We start from the raw sequence: 15,322 nt of genomic DNA on the forward strand, positions 1-15,322 counted from the left end.
AAAACAATGTAATGTGTTTATCGGTACCGTTGAAAAACAAAATTATGTTATTTTCGGTAGAAGTTGATAAAGTTGTCGCATCGTAACACAGAAAAATGATATCCATGTTATTAAGTCCTAAATATCGTAGGCAACGTATTTATCTATGATTAACAATATGAAAGAATTATCTGATAGTGCAGTGCGTTATGCTATAAGCTAATAAAACGCGATCCTACTAAGAATGGATGGAGACAAAATAAGTCCATGCACAACTTGACATTCTAAGCAAAAATCTAAAAATTTATTTTATCTCGCAGTGGTCAATAATTCTTTGACTGATTGATATGAAAATAATTCAGATGACTGCAGTGATGTAAATGCTAAATTTAAAACACAATGAGAAAAGAGATGGTTATAGTAGCTCAAGTGATGATAAAGGACCACACATAACAACACGGTGTAAGGGCTGCGGTGTTGGTCTCTGCTGAAAAGAATGTTTCAAAGTATAACCTACATAGAAAGTTGCTGTAATATATATGTGAATGGATGTTTATGTTCAAAATAACTTACCAATACAAATAAATTTGAGTTCAACCCACGTATGTTTTTAGAGTAACGATTTTATTGAATTTTCAACAAAAAACTTAACATATTTCGGTCGTTTTGCCATATTTCGACCCGGCAAAAAGGTTACCAAGTCAACTGGTATATCATAAACAAGATATCTGAGCTAGATAAACATGCATTCAAAATACGAACCATGATCACCTAGGTAATGGTGATTATTTAAATGCAAGCAATGGTCATCAATTCCTCAAATTTAAATGATTGAAAACAAAAAAACTATCACAAATAAATGCAATCAGCTGGCACCAAGTGGAGACTTGACTGTGATGCTTGCAAATCAATTATGTAAAAACTGATAACTAATCAGAAACAAGAAATTGGATTTAGCAAGCCATCACGTTAATTTGATGACTAAAATAATCCATGACACAGAGCTTTCTAGACCAGTGATAAACTTAACATAATTATACATCCATTACCTAATCTAGTATAGCTATGAATGGCAACATATAGCCTCAAACTATGACACACCTTTAAAAAAGTGTCTGATAAAATCAAACTGAAATGGTAAGCAAGTATACCTATTCAATAGATAAACTCATACAAGTATGAGTTTATATTGATGAACATAAAGAGCCACAAAGCCTTTTTGCAAGCTTAGAGTACCTATTGCCTGATGATGGGATGGCAAGATAGCTGCAATTGCAATCTGAGATAGTTCTCGTTTATCCTGGCTAGTCAATCCGGTGACACAGTGCAACGTCTCAACGAAACCTTTGGCTGTCAGCATGACAACTTTATCCTCTTTGTTGTCATCAAGTATCTACAGCCAAATAAAAAAAAAGTTTGCACTGATGAACTCATGCTATAATTTACATGTGGCTGACTTTAATGGGAGAATATAATTATTCACAAAGGCAAACCTCTATAGTAAGCCGTGGACCTAGATAAGCAACCTAAACGTGTTTTTAGGGATCCCGCGTTACCAGAACAATGTAAAAAAATTATTGGCAATGTCTCAAACAAAAACTTGGTTAAAAGGGCAGACTATGTCTATATACATAAATCTAGCCTAAATCTATGCTATCTTGAGGCAAAAAGTCAGCGAGTTAGCAAAAGTAGAAGTAGCCACCTCAGTCCAATTTTGTTCATCGAGGAGCTGAAGGAGGAGACGAAGCATAACAAGAGACAGAGTAAGACCTCCCAGACCGGCGACTACTTTTTTCACTGTCTGTTTGGCTGACCGTCTGACCGAATAACTGTGGTGGCAGGAAGCGTAGAGGAGGCAGCGCAAGTAGAGTTCCGTAAGACTGACTGAGATCTTATCAGGGTGTTCAAGCACGAGCATCTCAGAAAGGGAGACAATTGCACGCAAGACAGAGTCTGAAGCTGATGAGAGCAGCCTGTCATTGCACAGGAGCGGTTTATCTGTAGCCAGCACAACTTTCCACAAGATTTGCAGGCTGGCCTCTTCTGCAACAATTTGATATTAGCGTATTTAGCAGCTTATGGCGGTTACCACAAGCATATGCTATCATTTATGCAAAACACATCTAACCAGTCAAGTAGTTGACCATGCGATCCTATGGTATAAGAGGTTACTTGTGACAAACCGAGAATAATTTTTAATTTAACCCTTCCACTGCAACCAATGTGCGAATTTAGCTTTTGACCTACTGCCAGCCATTTTACAGAAAAATCGCCGATTTTACATCATGATATGTATACAATTTTTTAAATTTCAAACAATATTTAGAAAATTTTTGTTACATGTTTCATGCTGCTAAAATGTTAACGAACAGAACTATGCAAAAAAATCCATTTATCTAAATTTTGTGCATTGCTGGGGCTATGTGAAGCTACGAAGCTATTACGATCCTCTACAATGTTCCTTACTCATAAAACACTATTGCTTTCACCACCATCAGTCAGTGCGGTCACTTTCATTATATGAGTATTCACTAAAGTCTGAATATAAATCGGCTGTAATGTTCTCAACAAAACCTATTCTTTTTCTAAGACAGGAGGTGTTTGCGAAAATCATATAGCAAATAAAAAGTTCGAGTGTCAGAAAAAATGTATCGTTCAACTTGCAATTTCCAATCAAAGATTATTATTTGCTTCGCAAATATAGACTAATTTTCGAGAGAAATATTCGGGCATCACTACCAATGCCATAGAAATACCAAAGATCATTGGTTATGTTGTAACAAATCAATAAAATTCAGTTACCACACAGCTACTCTAAATTTCGCAAAAACGCGTCCATGGCAGTTGATCAAAGATTTTGCCTATATATATAATTGCTAATATACTTTAATTTCTTTATAAATTCATATGTAAAAGACATAGTTTGAAACTAATACAAAAAAACAACTTGTCAACAAATAACAACACTCAACTTTATTAATTCATTAAACCAACTTCTTCTGAAACATGAGGTCATTAAGCCGAAAGCTATGGATGTTGCAACTCCTGTGAGCGGCTTACACGCACACGGATGAAAGTAGGCAATTGTAAAGATATTCCAAAATTGTAAAGGTAGGCAGGGATTTGAAGATTCTCTTCACGTTGCAGGTGACAGAGAATCTTGAAACATATTATTGCGATCTTATTTCAATCTTGATTCCCTTTTAGTCATCTTACGTCTTCTACTATAGCATAGTTCACAATCGAAACCTAGCAATACTAGAAAAACAACTAGTATTTTTTTAAGTTGCTCCTAGCTTACAGAGAGATTGAGACCAACAACTCCTATAACAAAAGTTTATGCCAGAACTTGGCTTATTTTTAAAAGCTATTTGAGACTAAAAATGACCGCAGCAATTAAAACTATCAATTCAAGCCAAGAGTTAGCATGGTTCAAAGATATACGCAGTAGTAATAACAGATTCAAAGATATGATATATGCAGTGATAATAGCAAATTGCAGCTATAAAATATTGAATTGTGAGAATAAAAAATAGATTAGAAAAATGACAGAGTACTGACCTAAGAGTTGAGGCCTGGAAAGTCGGAGGAGAAGGACAGTGGCGTACACAGCCTCACAGGCGAGAGGAATCTGTGCGGGCTGACCTTGGGCAGTAGTAAGAGTAGCGACCAGCTGTGACTCAAAAGGCTGAAGCATCTCTAATGAATCAACTGAAAATACATATATTATAGTGCAAATAGAGCACTTCCTCTAAAGTTATTAGAGACAGGTCTTACAGATATATTGAGTGGAAAAGGTTGATAAAGAGCGAGTGAACATCTGACACATGCAAAAAATAAAATTGACAGTCACTTAAAAACTGACATTCATGAAAGTCAGAAGTACCAATTGAAAAAAGAATCCAATTCATTATCCATCTGTAAAACTTAACGGATGGAAAATGAATCGGAACTTTTGGTTTAGTCCACTTGGCATTTGGCATCCACAAATAGGGAGTCCTTCACCTCGTCTTTGCATAGTGTTTTATGTCTGCCAAAATCTATTAGGGTAATAAAAACAATTTTGAAATCAAAGAATCAATTTCTGAACATTGCTGACTGCATCACGCTATTTGGGTTATTCTATCTTCATAATAGCGAGTAACATCTCACAGCACTAGAAAACCTAAAAGTTTACACTGTGACCTACAATCACAGACAGTTTTGAGTATTTTTATAGCATTACCCTAAAATTCAATTTGATTTTGGTTTGATACTTTTTAATTATCAGAATCTTTACTATATCCTAGTAAAAAAATTTGGTTTATAATTTCTGTTCATCTCACAAATAGGATATCCGAACACATTTATGTGAATTAAACACCGATAAATTGAATAAGAAACAACATTTTAAAAACCAAAACAATTTAGCAAAAAACTTAATGAGCTGCAGTCCACAAAAAGCTTATTGACTTGTTACAGAAGTGAAGTGATCTGAGCAGAATAACAAAAAAATCTAAAATCTCAACTTACCACTGTTGAAGCATTTGGTCATGAGATCCAGATAGGCCTGCCTGACAGTTGAGCTCGTACTCTTTGGGCCAGCCCCTATCTGTAAAGTAAAACATATCAAGAAAATATTTATCACTAGTCCATCGCTAGTGTTTGTAGTCAACTAGCTGTTAGCGGCTGTCCCCACTTATGAGGCGTAAGAAGTAATCTGTTGGTGGAAGCTATCAGAGAACTGCTAGATGAAAGTGCGAGAGTACAAATACTAAACTAATGAAGTGGAATTCAAGCTGAAGAGAGCTACTAAGCATGTAAAATGCAGAGCAGATAATGACAAAACATAGAAGTATGCATGTTGAGAAGTGCTGCCCTGATCAAGAGAGTAATACGAGTCTCACCCTCATTCTATCCACAAGAACTTTGGGAACACTGGATGGAGATGTCTTGACCCATTTACAAAGCTCGACTATGAGGTGAGTGATCATGGCTTCGCTCGTCTCCTGATTTAAAAGGGTAGTAAATTGGGTCATAGCCTCGGTGGCTAGTCCTTGTATAGCCAGAGATCCTGACACAGAGTTATTGGTAAGATTACCAATAGCGGATACGACATCCATCCTTTCACCGAGCACCGTCACCTTTCCCTCTGAACCTAGATATAAAGTGATGAATGAAATCATATTTTAACACCAGTTTGGTGCAGCAATTCTTAGATCTACCAAACAAAGAGAAACCAACTATTTAAAAATATTTCCAATAACCAGATAATTACCATTGGTAGATAACTGACAGATGAAATTTTTACTTGAAATAATTGCCAGTAAGTCTGATTGGTTTTAATACTTGTAAAACTTGTATGCTCAGAGGTGGGCGGTCATTATATATACTTGTATTATATATAATACACAATAGATTTCATTATTAGAAGCCGTTTCTCCATAAATTCTTAGCAAAAATGTGCTAATACAAAACCGAGAAGATAACTCAATGATTATCAGTTTCTTAAGTAGAATATGTAGGTGTGTCAGCTTATGAGAATCAACAGACAGATCACAATACAGCATCAGCCCAGGATATACGTATAATATACACGACATCTAGTCTACTACTAGCTGTCACTAACAGTGCTAGATGTGTGGCAGGATATCACAAAAGAGTGACTCGATGATTTGGACTGCTTTTTGCATGATGGTATAATCAGGGTCGGTACTGCCAACATGATGGTATAATCAGGGGCGGTATAGCCAACATGATGGTATAATCAGGGGTGGTATAGCCAACATGATGGTATAATCAAGGGCGGTATTGCCAACATGATGGTATAATCAGGGGTGGTATAGCCAACATGATGGTATAATCAGGGACGGTAGTGCCAACATGATGGCATAATCAGGGGTGGTATAGCCAACATGATGGTATAATCAGGGGCGGTATAGCCAACGTGATGGTATAATCAGGGGTGGTATAGCCAACTGAGCTCTTTCAAAGCTGCCTACATAGTAACTCATACTATGGACAAAGCTTTCTACATTAAACTGCTTTTATATTTCTAGATTAGCTGATAATAATAATTTCTATCCTTTTGATTGAGTGAATATTGATGCAGTTTTTTTTAACTGTGACAAACAAACTAATAATGTTTTAATGCTGTAGGAATATATAAACCATTGTAATGAAGCATAAGAACAATCCTCAATTACTTAGCAATATACAGCTAATGTAATTGTTACTAGTACCCTGGCAGTCTAGTGTGATGTCAGATGTAATAACTATATGTACAATTATTCTGAAATGCCAGTGGGCTGTTTAATGGTGCAATTGTTAGAGTTCCAGTTTACCATACCGAATGTCGGAATCCGAATCTTGTATTATGAAGTTTTTCCTCAACTTCCAACTGTGTCTTACAACAGACACGGCTCTTATTATAGTAAAGATTATCAGTAATCGGTAATGATAAAAAATGGTGCAAAATGTATGGTACATATTGCCTAAATTATTACATAAACATTCTATAAATACATTAATGCAAATTAAAACACATATGTAGACTCGCTGATGTGAAACCTCTAACCATAATATATAAGGTGCCAGCACAATGTGAATGATGCAGGCCATGATTTGACTGGCCTACACATATGTAGATACTGCAAGTACAGACCTTTAAGGAGAGAAAACAGGTGCTTGAGGAGTTCTTGGATAGACTCTGGGTTGCTACAGTGACTGGCCAGATGTCTGTAAGTACCTACTGCTATCTTTCTTCTCGTCTCCTGCTTGTTTTTAACTTCACCTAAAATATGTAACTTTGTTATATTGGCTGTCAATAACCTAGTAAGTCTGAAGGTTGAGAGATATTCTCTAAATAACCATAAATATGTGTCTGAACAATGGCTCAGTACCATTTACACTCAGACATAGACTCAGTACCATTTACACTCAGACATAGACTCAGCTGCCCTTCTCTAACTCAGACATAGACTCAGTACCATTTACACTCAGACATAGACTCAGCTGCCCTTCTCTAACTCAGACATAGACTCAGTACCATTTACACTCAGACATAGACTCAGCTGCCCTTCTCTAAACAGAAATTCAGAAGCAAATTGATATTTTGTCAAACTCAGACATGCAATGTTAATCTATTTTCATGTTTGCTTTGTATGCCAAAACAGTTGCATGTTGAAGCAAATATTCTTATAAGCATACATTGCATTTTGTTCAATTCATCCCAGAGCTCACAAACACTGATAAATAATTCATAGAATTACATGAAGCATTAAAATCAATAGTCTTTGAAAAAATAAATGCCAAAAAAACTAAATTATATGTAAGAAACTGAATAAATAATAATTGATGAAAAGAGACTCCTCGAGCCAATCAGCCTTAAAGTTGAAAACAGACGAATTGACCTGCGATTGACAATACACAAGATATATGGTGCTAGGTAGAAGTCGCCATAGTAATACGGAGCCTGACTTAAACTACGTAAACTGTTAACTTATTTACATATTTTTGTTTTAATAAGTTTTTTATTCCCTAATTATAACAACCATTTTCACCACTTTTACTCATTTCAAGCCTTCTTTTATTTCCATCACTTTCACTATCTTCCTAACGATAGCTACTGAACTGGCTTCAGAGCTTTATAGAATTGATTGCACATGCTTTTTATAATTTATCAGTTTAATTAAAAAAAGCATTGCTCTCTATTTGTATATCACTCATACTGATTATCTTTGGATCCATGAGTTTAACACGAAAAACTGAAGGAATGAAATACTAGTCAAAAGTGCAATACTATACCACCTGATGGTGAACTGCATACATATGCAAATTTACAAAACTGCGATGCTTTAAGAAGCTTCGAAGGTCGTATGTGGAAAACTATATCGTGCATCGGGACAATTATACGTTCAAAACTTTACGTCATACGTCAAAAGATTTGTATGCTGAAGTGATCGTAAGTTGAGGTTAGTCACGATATTAATTAGGCAACTTCCACTGTAAAACTGTACAAAATCAACTAGTCACTTCTCAATAATAAAAAATTAAAATCTAAGATTATACTAATTATATCTGCCTAAATATATAGATTGAGTACTAGAGATGCATGGCCAACCATTTTTGATATTGCAATCCTAACTACTGCTATGTCATGCAAATTGTAGCAAGGTACATATGATGAAACTGTATGGCATTTGATGACCATACACCCTGCGACACAAATAGCCTTATAAGATCACCAGTCAACAACAAAAGACACATTGTAATGATAGATTGTAAGGCTTTCACAAGGTGGGTACCTACCAGAGAGTAATTTGGAGAGCTCCATAGCATACTTGCTCAAATCTATTGCTAAGTGCTCTATCACCGGCGCTGTCACTAAATAATAGCAATAATAACAATAATGAATAAATGTATCTTTATGAAAATCAAACATAAGACCATAAGACTAGCATTCAAGGACAATGCCTCTTTCTCAAAATAGTATTTAGCAACAATCTACAAAAATAAAAGCGAGCAAATAAGTTGATATAAAATATAATCATAGAACCATAGAATGTTCTTCAATTATTGCACAGCTTTCTACAGTTTCTTCTCTAGTCAAACAGTATGCCACAACCACCGTTTACCATCACAAAAAAACTATCTAGTGATCAAATGAGATATTTCTAAAGGAAAGTTCCGATCTGAAAATACCACTTAGTTAAAAGTACCATAAAATAAAACTGTTAAGAACATAACTCCAACACGGACTTTTCTAACCATCAAGTCCCTCATAAAGTATTAGCTAATAAACTGAGGGTTGCTTTGCTGCGAGGTGATTAAACTTGAGCGCCCATGTGTATCTTGCACATACCAAATAATGCGTGTTCTGGATTTCTGAGCATGAACCTTTTCATGGTGGGCAGAACAACACTGGTGAAGACTTCATGGGAGCAGTTGGATATTATACTTGAGCAACTAGCCTGTAACAGAATGTTCAAGTCGGTGAAAAGTTGAACATATGCAAATTTTGAATAAATTGTAGCAATAATGGATCTCAAAGACTTTAAAAATTTCCCCAAAACTACTTACAATAAACTCAGCATGTTCAATATAGCCATTATTATTTGATACAATATTATCATAATCTATTATAATAATATATTATAATAGATATTACAATATTATAATTATTAATATAATCATATATTATTATATTAATATAGTATTATGGTAATAAAAGCACACTAATGCTACCGTTTTTTTAGGAAGAAAAAGCTATAAAGTTCAAGGCATACAGATTATATACGATTCTGACAGAATGCTTTTTTGTGAGCTTATATAATATATTATTATATATTATATAATATAACAATTATATATATAATATATTACTATATAATATATTATTATATTAATATATTATTATGTTAATAAAAACACACATATGCTACTTTTTTCTAAGCACAAAGAGCGATAAAGTTTCAAGGCATACAGACCATATACGATTCTGACGGAATGCTCTTTTGTGAGTACCAAGTCTTGATTAACATTTCCACCAGCTTGGCCTACATCAAAAGAAACAAACTCACATCAGTGCAGTGACTTGGGGAACTGAGGCTAGGATTCATATATCAAATCCATAAAACTGTAATACATACAGAATTATTGGCGACATCTTGAGCTAACTGATCTGAGGCGGACTCCATTAAGGAAGAGAGTAGTGGTAGGTGATAATATCCATCAGCATCATCACATAGAGTAGATACATACTTCAGAAATAACTCTGGATGCTGAAATTCATAGCAATGCAAGCCGTAAGAGAATAAAATGGGAACCCCTTCATTGAGTCATTGTCTTTCCTTGGATTGAAATTCAACGCATAGAATATACAATAGGCTCACATCAATATATGTAGCCTTACATATAAATACAGAAGCATGGGAATAAATACATATACAAAGGTCCTCTCCAGTAACAACATGAATGTGATTTTAACGGTTCAGTTACTCATAAAGAGATCCCTGACTACCTTATTAAAAATGTTATAATTTAACTACAAATTATGGAAATTACTAGAAGAACCATTCGGCAGTCAGTAGAGAGTATATGTATATAATTGCATATACAGTAGAGAGTATATGTCATTTTGACTTTTCCTGTACTACTGTGTCAGATTCATTTTAGTTCAACAATCAATGCAAAAAGGCAGAGCCCAATTTATACCAATACATTTAGATATTTGGGTTTTAATGGCATAAGTGAGCTTTAATAAATGACTAATCAGACAACTTCTTCCTACTAGCAACAAGCGCAGCTATAAATGATTCTACAGGTTGAAATGTCAACAACCTTCAATAATTTTGCATGCAATCAACTAAAATATATCATGTTCAATGTCTAAAGAGCGCATAACAATAATTATGGTCATTGTGTTACAGCACCGAGTTAATGTGACATTTGCATAATAAAATACTATGAACTGCGTGAAACTTAAGCGATATTAAATTATATAAAGCCTATTACGACAATATTGATGAAAGAATTCAGCTAAAATTCATGAAGCCAATCAGCTACAGATATGTGTGTAGCTGTTGGTATCTCAGTATTTGGTAAGAGTTGAGTCCTACTGTTGGCAATATTAACATTACATCATTCTTACATTACAGCTTAAACTAAAACAACTGTGAAGCTCGTTTGCTGAATATTGATAAAATCACGAAACAGATGAAAAGTGTTATCACTTGGTACCAGTATTAACAGCATACACCTATTAACTATACCTATAAGCATAGCTAATAGGTTTATGATTAACAGACTGCAACCACTTTTATCCAAACACTTTAGCTTTATGTTAAACTATCTTGAACTACCTTTGAGAGGATCCTTTTCCACAATCGTTTAAGACTTGCAGTAGCTGATTTCTTGCTACAAAGTCTTGCAGCATATGTTACATTTGACTGATACTTGATGAGAGTCTTGAGAAGCAACTCATCCTCAACAGCCAAAGGTAGGATAACTTCTGACCAGTTTAGCCAATCTAACACGTCTGCGCCATAGCTTCAATGATAAAAATAAATACAATACAGACCTGGGTCTGTATTGACACATTCGTATTCCAATAACCTGGTTAGGTAAATAAGTTTTTTAAGGTTCATAGTTCTGTTTCCTTTTGATAATTTCAAACTTGGCAGCAGAAGATAATTTATACATATTAGTACTAATATAATTTCAGTCTCAGTTTTCTCATCAAAATTCTTGGAGTAATAAATTAATACATCTTTAGACCAATTTCAAGCAAATATATATTGTTAGTCTGCGCATGTTTGCTAACAATGAATGTTATTTTTGAGAAAAATATGATTCCAAGATTCAAGAACTTAGCATGACAAATAAATTTAAAAGCCTTTCATTTATATTTTTATATAAAAGCTACAGAGATAGAAAAACCACCCAGTATTTCAAATTAATCAGGTGGACTAAGTCTTAGGAAAATTACCAAAAAGGAAAAATGGATGCTCATCCAATATTAAAAATTGTGCAGATTTAAATGATAGACCTACTATGGCATCGGGTGCTTCTCACAGAGATCTTTTGAGGCTTCGACAAAGTGCTTTGCAGCTGTCTCTGTATATTGCTCAGCAACAAGTTTGACGAATGCGGTGGCAGCATTGCGAGACCTGCTGCTTGTATACCGCCCCAAAAGCAAAAGCAAGCACTTGAACACTCCTTTTAACAATTGCTCATTGAATCCTGCAAAACCAATTCACAAATTGTCCACTAATTTAAGAGTGTGGTTTTTAACAGAACTATTATATTTACCAGAATACAATACTATGAGGTTGGCTTAAAACACAATTTGACCTTGCAATAGCCGTAAATGTTAAATGTCTAACTAATAAGCAGCAAGAGCCATTGAATTTACTAAACCTAAAGGGAATAAACCTCAAGGGAGTGGCGAGCTGCAGGTCAACCATAGATTTGATTTTGGGTCACGGGAGAGCTTTGGTTTCAGATATCAAATCTTATACAATCTTATACATGTTTATCAACTTTAGAATTCCTAATGAAGTGAATTAGTAAAAAAAATCAGAAAAATGGTAAAAATATGCAGTTCAAAAGCATTTGTGTTGAGACAAGTACTGACCTGAATCTGTGTCTAGTATAAGTTCAGTGAGTTGATTGAGGGCATCGCATATTTTAGCAGTAGAACTTGAGGACAAGATACTCTTTAAAGTCTTCAAAACCTCGGCAAGCTGCGTGCAAAACATTAATAAAAATGTACCTCCAATATATCTTATCAAATCACACAGAGCTTCCACCTCAACACCTACTTGAACTGAGAAAAAACGCTTCACAGTTATTTGATGGTATAATGTAGGACTGGGTATTCAATTTAGCAACACTATGTGTTAGAGGCTTTCATATTAATGATTAACTAAATAAATGATTTTTAGTGACACTCCACAGGAAGTAAAGATGCGAGGCTTCACAGATATTCACATAAGTGAAAGTCGAAACACCAACCAAGCCTACACATGTTGTGAAAGAGCTTACGAGACAGTCAACATTATTTTAATTTACAGTTCTAATATTATTCATTTGGCAAGCTTTTGCAGAAGTGAATGGAGAGGTCAATGACTAACAGGGTTTTTTAACAATATTGCTAAAACTATTGATTTGGCTAGCAGAAAAGCTTGGTTTTAAACAATGCTATTTTTAAATCTAATGTTTCTGCAGAACTGCTTCATGATAACCTAACTCAAATCCTATCCATGATATAACTGCGGAAGCTGTGCTGTAAAACCAAAATACCTTGATATCTATCTATAATATCTATCCATACCTTGATATACTATCGAGCAGCACTTGATAGATGTGAATGAATTCACATCTATCGAGTACTGCTGTCTAGCCTTGCAAGCTGTATCATAACGTATGCATAGTTTTTAAAGCTGAAACATGCTATCGCTTTTACGACTAACATGAATGGCAAACAAAATCTTACCATTGTAATGGCTAATCTTCTAGATTTGAAGTTAATTGTTCTGAGATTTTCTTCCTTAATTATATTGACATGTTGGAACAATTATTGTTGCTGGAGCTTATTTAATTTATCTAGTTGAAACTGGATGGCACTGGTTATAATTCTGTTTACATTTCATGTCAAAAAATAGGTCTGAAGAGCCAATATTTTAGATGGTGTCAAGTGTGTGAAGAGAAGTACCTAACCTAATGCTCGATATAGAGCTAGATGAGTAGGAGTAATAAAAGTAAAGAGTGCTACTGGATGAGAGCAGACACGAATGATGATGTAAAAACATTAAAACTAGTTTGCAATAATTTTTTTACGCGAATGAGAGAAACAAACTCAGCCACTAAAGGAGAAACCCATTGTTTGTAATAACATGAATCTTCAGATTAAGTGCGACATTTCTACTACCTACAATTCTTAAGGTTTTATCTGACCCATTTAATCTTGGTTCAGCTACAATTTTCACCACTTCTAGTTCAACAAGTAGTTGGAATAATGGGAGCATTGATTAATGTTTCACGGACTTTGTTAATGCCAATTCAACTAGAGATTTGCTAAATTTGTTGTAAACTTCGTGAAAAAGGATAAAATGGTTGAAATGCCTCAGGATGATTTGCTGCACAGCTGTTTGAAGAGAACTGCACAGAAGTATTAAAAGCAGAGCTCCTAGCAGGTCATTATAGTTGTTTTTGTTCAGTCATATTTGCTGCGACTAACACCGAGTGTAACCCAAAGGCTGATAAATTTAAAAAAGTGCAGTAGTTTGTCAGATATAGACTTTTTCATATTTCTAAATTTAATTATCGTAAAGCCTCTAATTGAACACAACAGCGCTCTATTTTCAACCTTTTTTTATAGTGGTGGTCAATTGGAGGCGGCGTTCAAATAGAGGCTAGCGTTCTATTTTTCAAATGGCTCATTGGAATTTTCGGAAGATAAATTTAGCCCTAATACGGGCGAAGCAAATGTCACCGACTGCCTTAAACAAGGAACCAATATTAGCCTAAGACAGTAATTAATTTTATAGCGTTGCTTTAAATGTTCATCTACCATTGTAAATTTAAGCCATTTTTTTATATATGTAGGCTACTTCGAAGTAGAAAGACCGCGTTAAACAGAGAACTACTACTAGCCTGAGACCGTTATTGATTATTGCTATGGCGTTGCTTTCAAAGTTTTAATGGAAAAAACGCAAAGCTTTGAAATTGGACAACGAGAGAATTAATTGTTGATATAAACAATTCATTAATAATACGATTTTGTGGACACTTTTCTACTGGTCAGTTGCTATTATGGGCTCGTAAAAATCAAGTAATGTCAGTGGTGGTCAAATGGAAGTGGTGTTTAATTGGAGAGTGGCGCTATATTTTTCAACTTTTCTCTCAGGGTGGCGGTCAATTGCAGGTGGCGTTCAAATAGAGGTGGCGTTTAAATAGAGGTGGCGTTCAAATAGAGGTGGCGTTCAATGAGAGGTTTGATGGTACATGTAAGCGGTAGGATGGCTTCACTAAAAAGGAGTTTGGGAAATGTAAAATGAGGTGGGTCAAAGTTGAGCAGGTAAAGCTGCCATCCTGCAGTCGCAGCAAAGCTACACATCTGCCTGAATGTTTGGAAGCATCCACCAAGGATAGACATGAAGTCGTGAGCGGAGTACAGTAGCATAAAAAATAAGGCTAGTTTGGTTTTGTACACTGACAATGAAAAAGGTTTCAAATAATTTGAACAATTCAAACTTGTAAACTTTTATAAAATTCAAAAAAATGTTTTTAATCAAGTAGGAAGATAAAGTCCTTTAGACTCATAACACTTCATAAAGGCTTCAGACTCATAACACTCATTTTGCGATTGCTATTTGTGTAAGCAAGCGGAGCTTGAGAGCCAATAACTAATAGTTCTCAGGCTCTTATGCCCTTTCCTATTTTGTAAAACCAATGATATACATGTATATCATTGGTAAAACAAATTTCCTTGACACAATGCTAAATATGACACTAGAATATTCTAAAAAAGAAGTGTTCAACAAACGTAAATGCGTATGCCTAACAGCAAGTGTATCGAACTCATAGTTCTAAGCATTATATGAGAATTAACTTGTGTCGTGCTTAATGTAAGCGCAGAGCAAACGAGCAATGTGAGTGTTTAGGTTTTTTCACAGGAAATGCTCTGTTTCATATAGCGATACAGAAAAACTCATACATACACATATGGGCAGATATACAAAATCAATGTTGCTAATCACATGTTTAGAGCAATTTGAATAATTAACAGGATGCAACGTGTGAGCATTACCTCTGGTTTCGCCATGACTTCTTTATCAGTTTGGTTGCGCAGGCAGCACGC

At 34.9% G+C, this 15,322-nt stretch overlaps 1 protein-coding gene across 1 annotated transcript in view; it reads right to left on the reverse strand.

The window, feature by feature from the left end:
* Positions 1 to 15,286, reverse strand: part of LOC137389472 (stalled ribosome sensor GCN1-like) — a 58,366-nt gene extending 43,080 nt beyond the window's left edge. Inside the window, exons 1-14 of the mRNA XM_068075499.1 lie at positions 15,272 to 15,286; positions 12,095 to 12,203; positions 11,511 to 11,700; positions 10,821 to 11,007; positions 9,609 to 9,740; positions 9,447 to 9,515; positions 8,822 to 8,930; positions 8,269 to 8,343; positions 6,623 to 6,751; positions 4,866 to 5,116; positions 4,492 to 4,570; positions 3,541 to 3,690; positions 1,682 to 2,022; positions 1,216 to 1,372 (exon numbers count right to left, since the gene is read on the reverse strand). Coding sequence (XP_067931600.1) covers positions 1,216 to 1,372; positions 1,682 to 2,022; positions 3,541 to 3,690; positions 4,492 to 4,570; positions 4,866 to 5,116; positions 6,623 to 6,751; positions 8,269 to 8,343; positions 8,822 to 8,930; positions 9,447 to 9,515; positions 9,609 to 9,740; positions 10,821 to 11,007; positions 11,511 to 11,700; positions 12,095 to 12,203; positions 15,272 to 15,286 — 1,993 coding nt within the window. The remainder of the gene's footprint in view (positions 1 to 1,215; positions 1,373 to 1,681; positions 2,023 to 3,540; positions 3,691 to 4,491; positions 4,571 to 4,865; positions 5,117 to 6,622; positions 6,752 to 8,268; positions 8,344 to 8,821; positions 8,931 to 9,446; positions 9,516 to 9,608; positions 9,741 to 10,820; positions 11,008 to 11,510; positions 11,701 to 12,094; positions 12,204 to 15,271) is intronic.
* Between the last annotated feature and the right edge of the window lie 36 nt (positions 15,287 to 15,322).

This window comes from Watersipora subatra, chromosome 1 (assembly GCF_963576615.1).
Source record: "Watersipora subatra chromosome 1, tzWatSuba1.1, whole genome shotgun sequence".
Classification (NCBI taxonomy): domain Eukaryota; kingdom Metazoa; phylum Bryozoa; class Gymnolaemata; order Cheilostomatida; family Watersiporidae; genus Watersipora; species Watersipora subatra.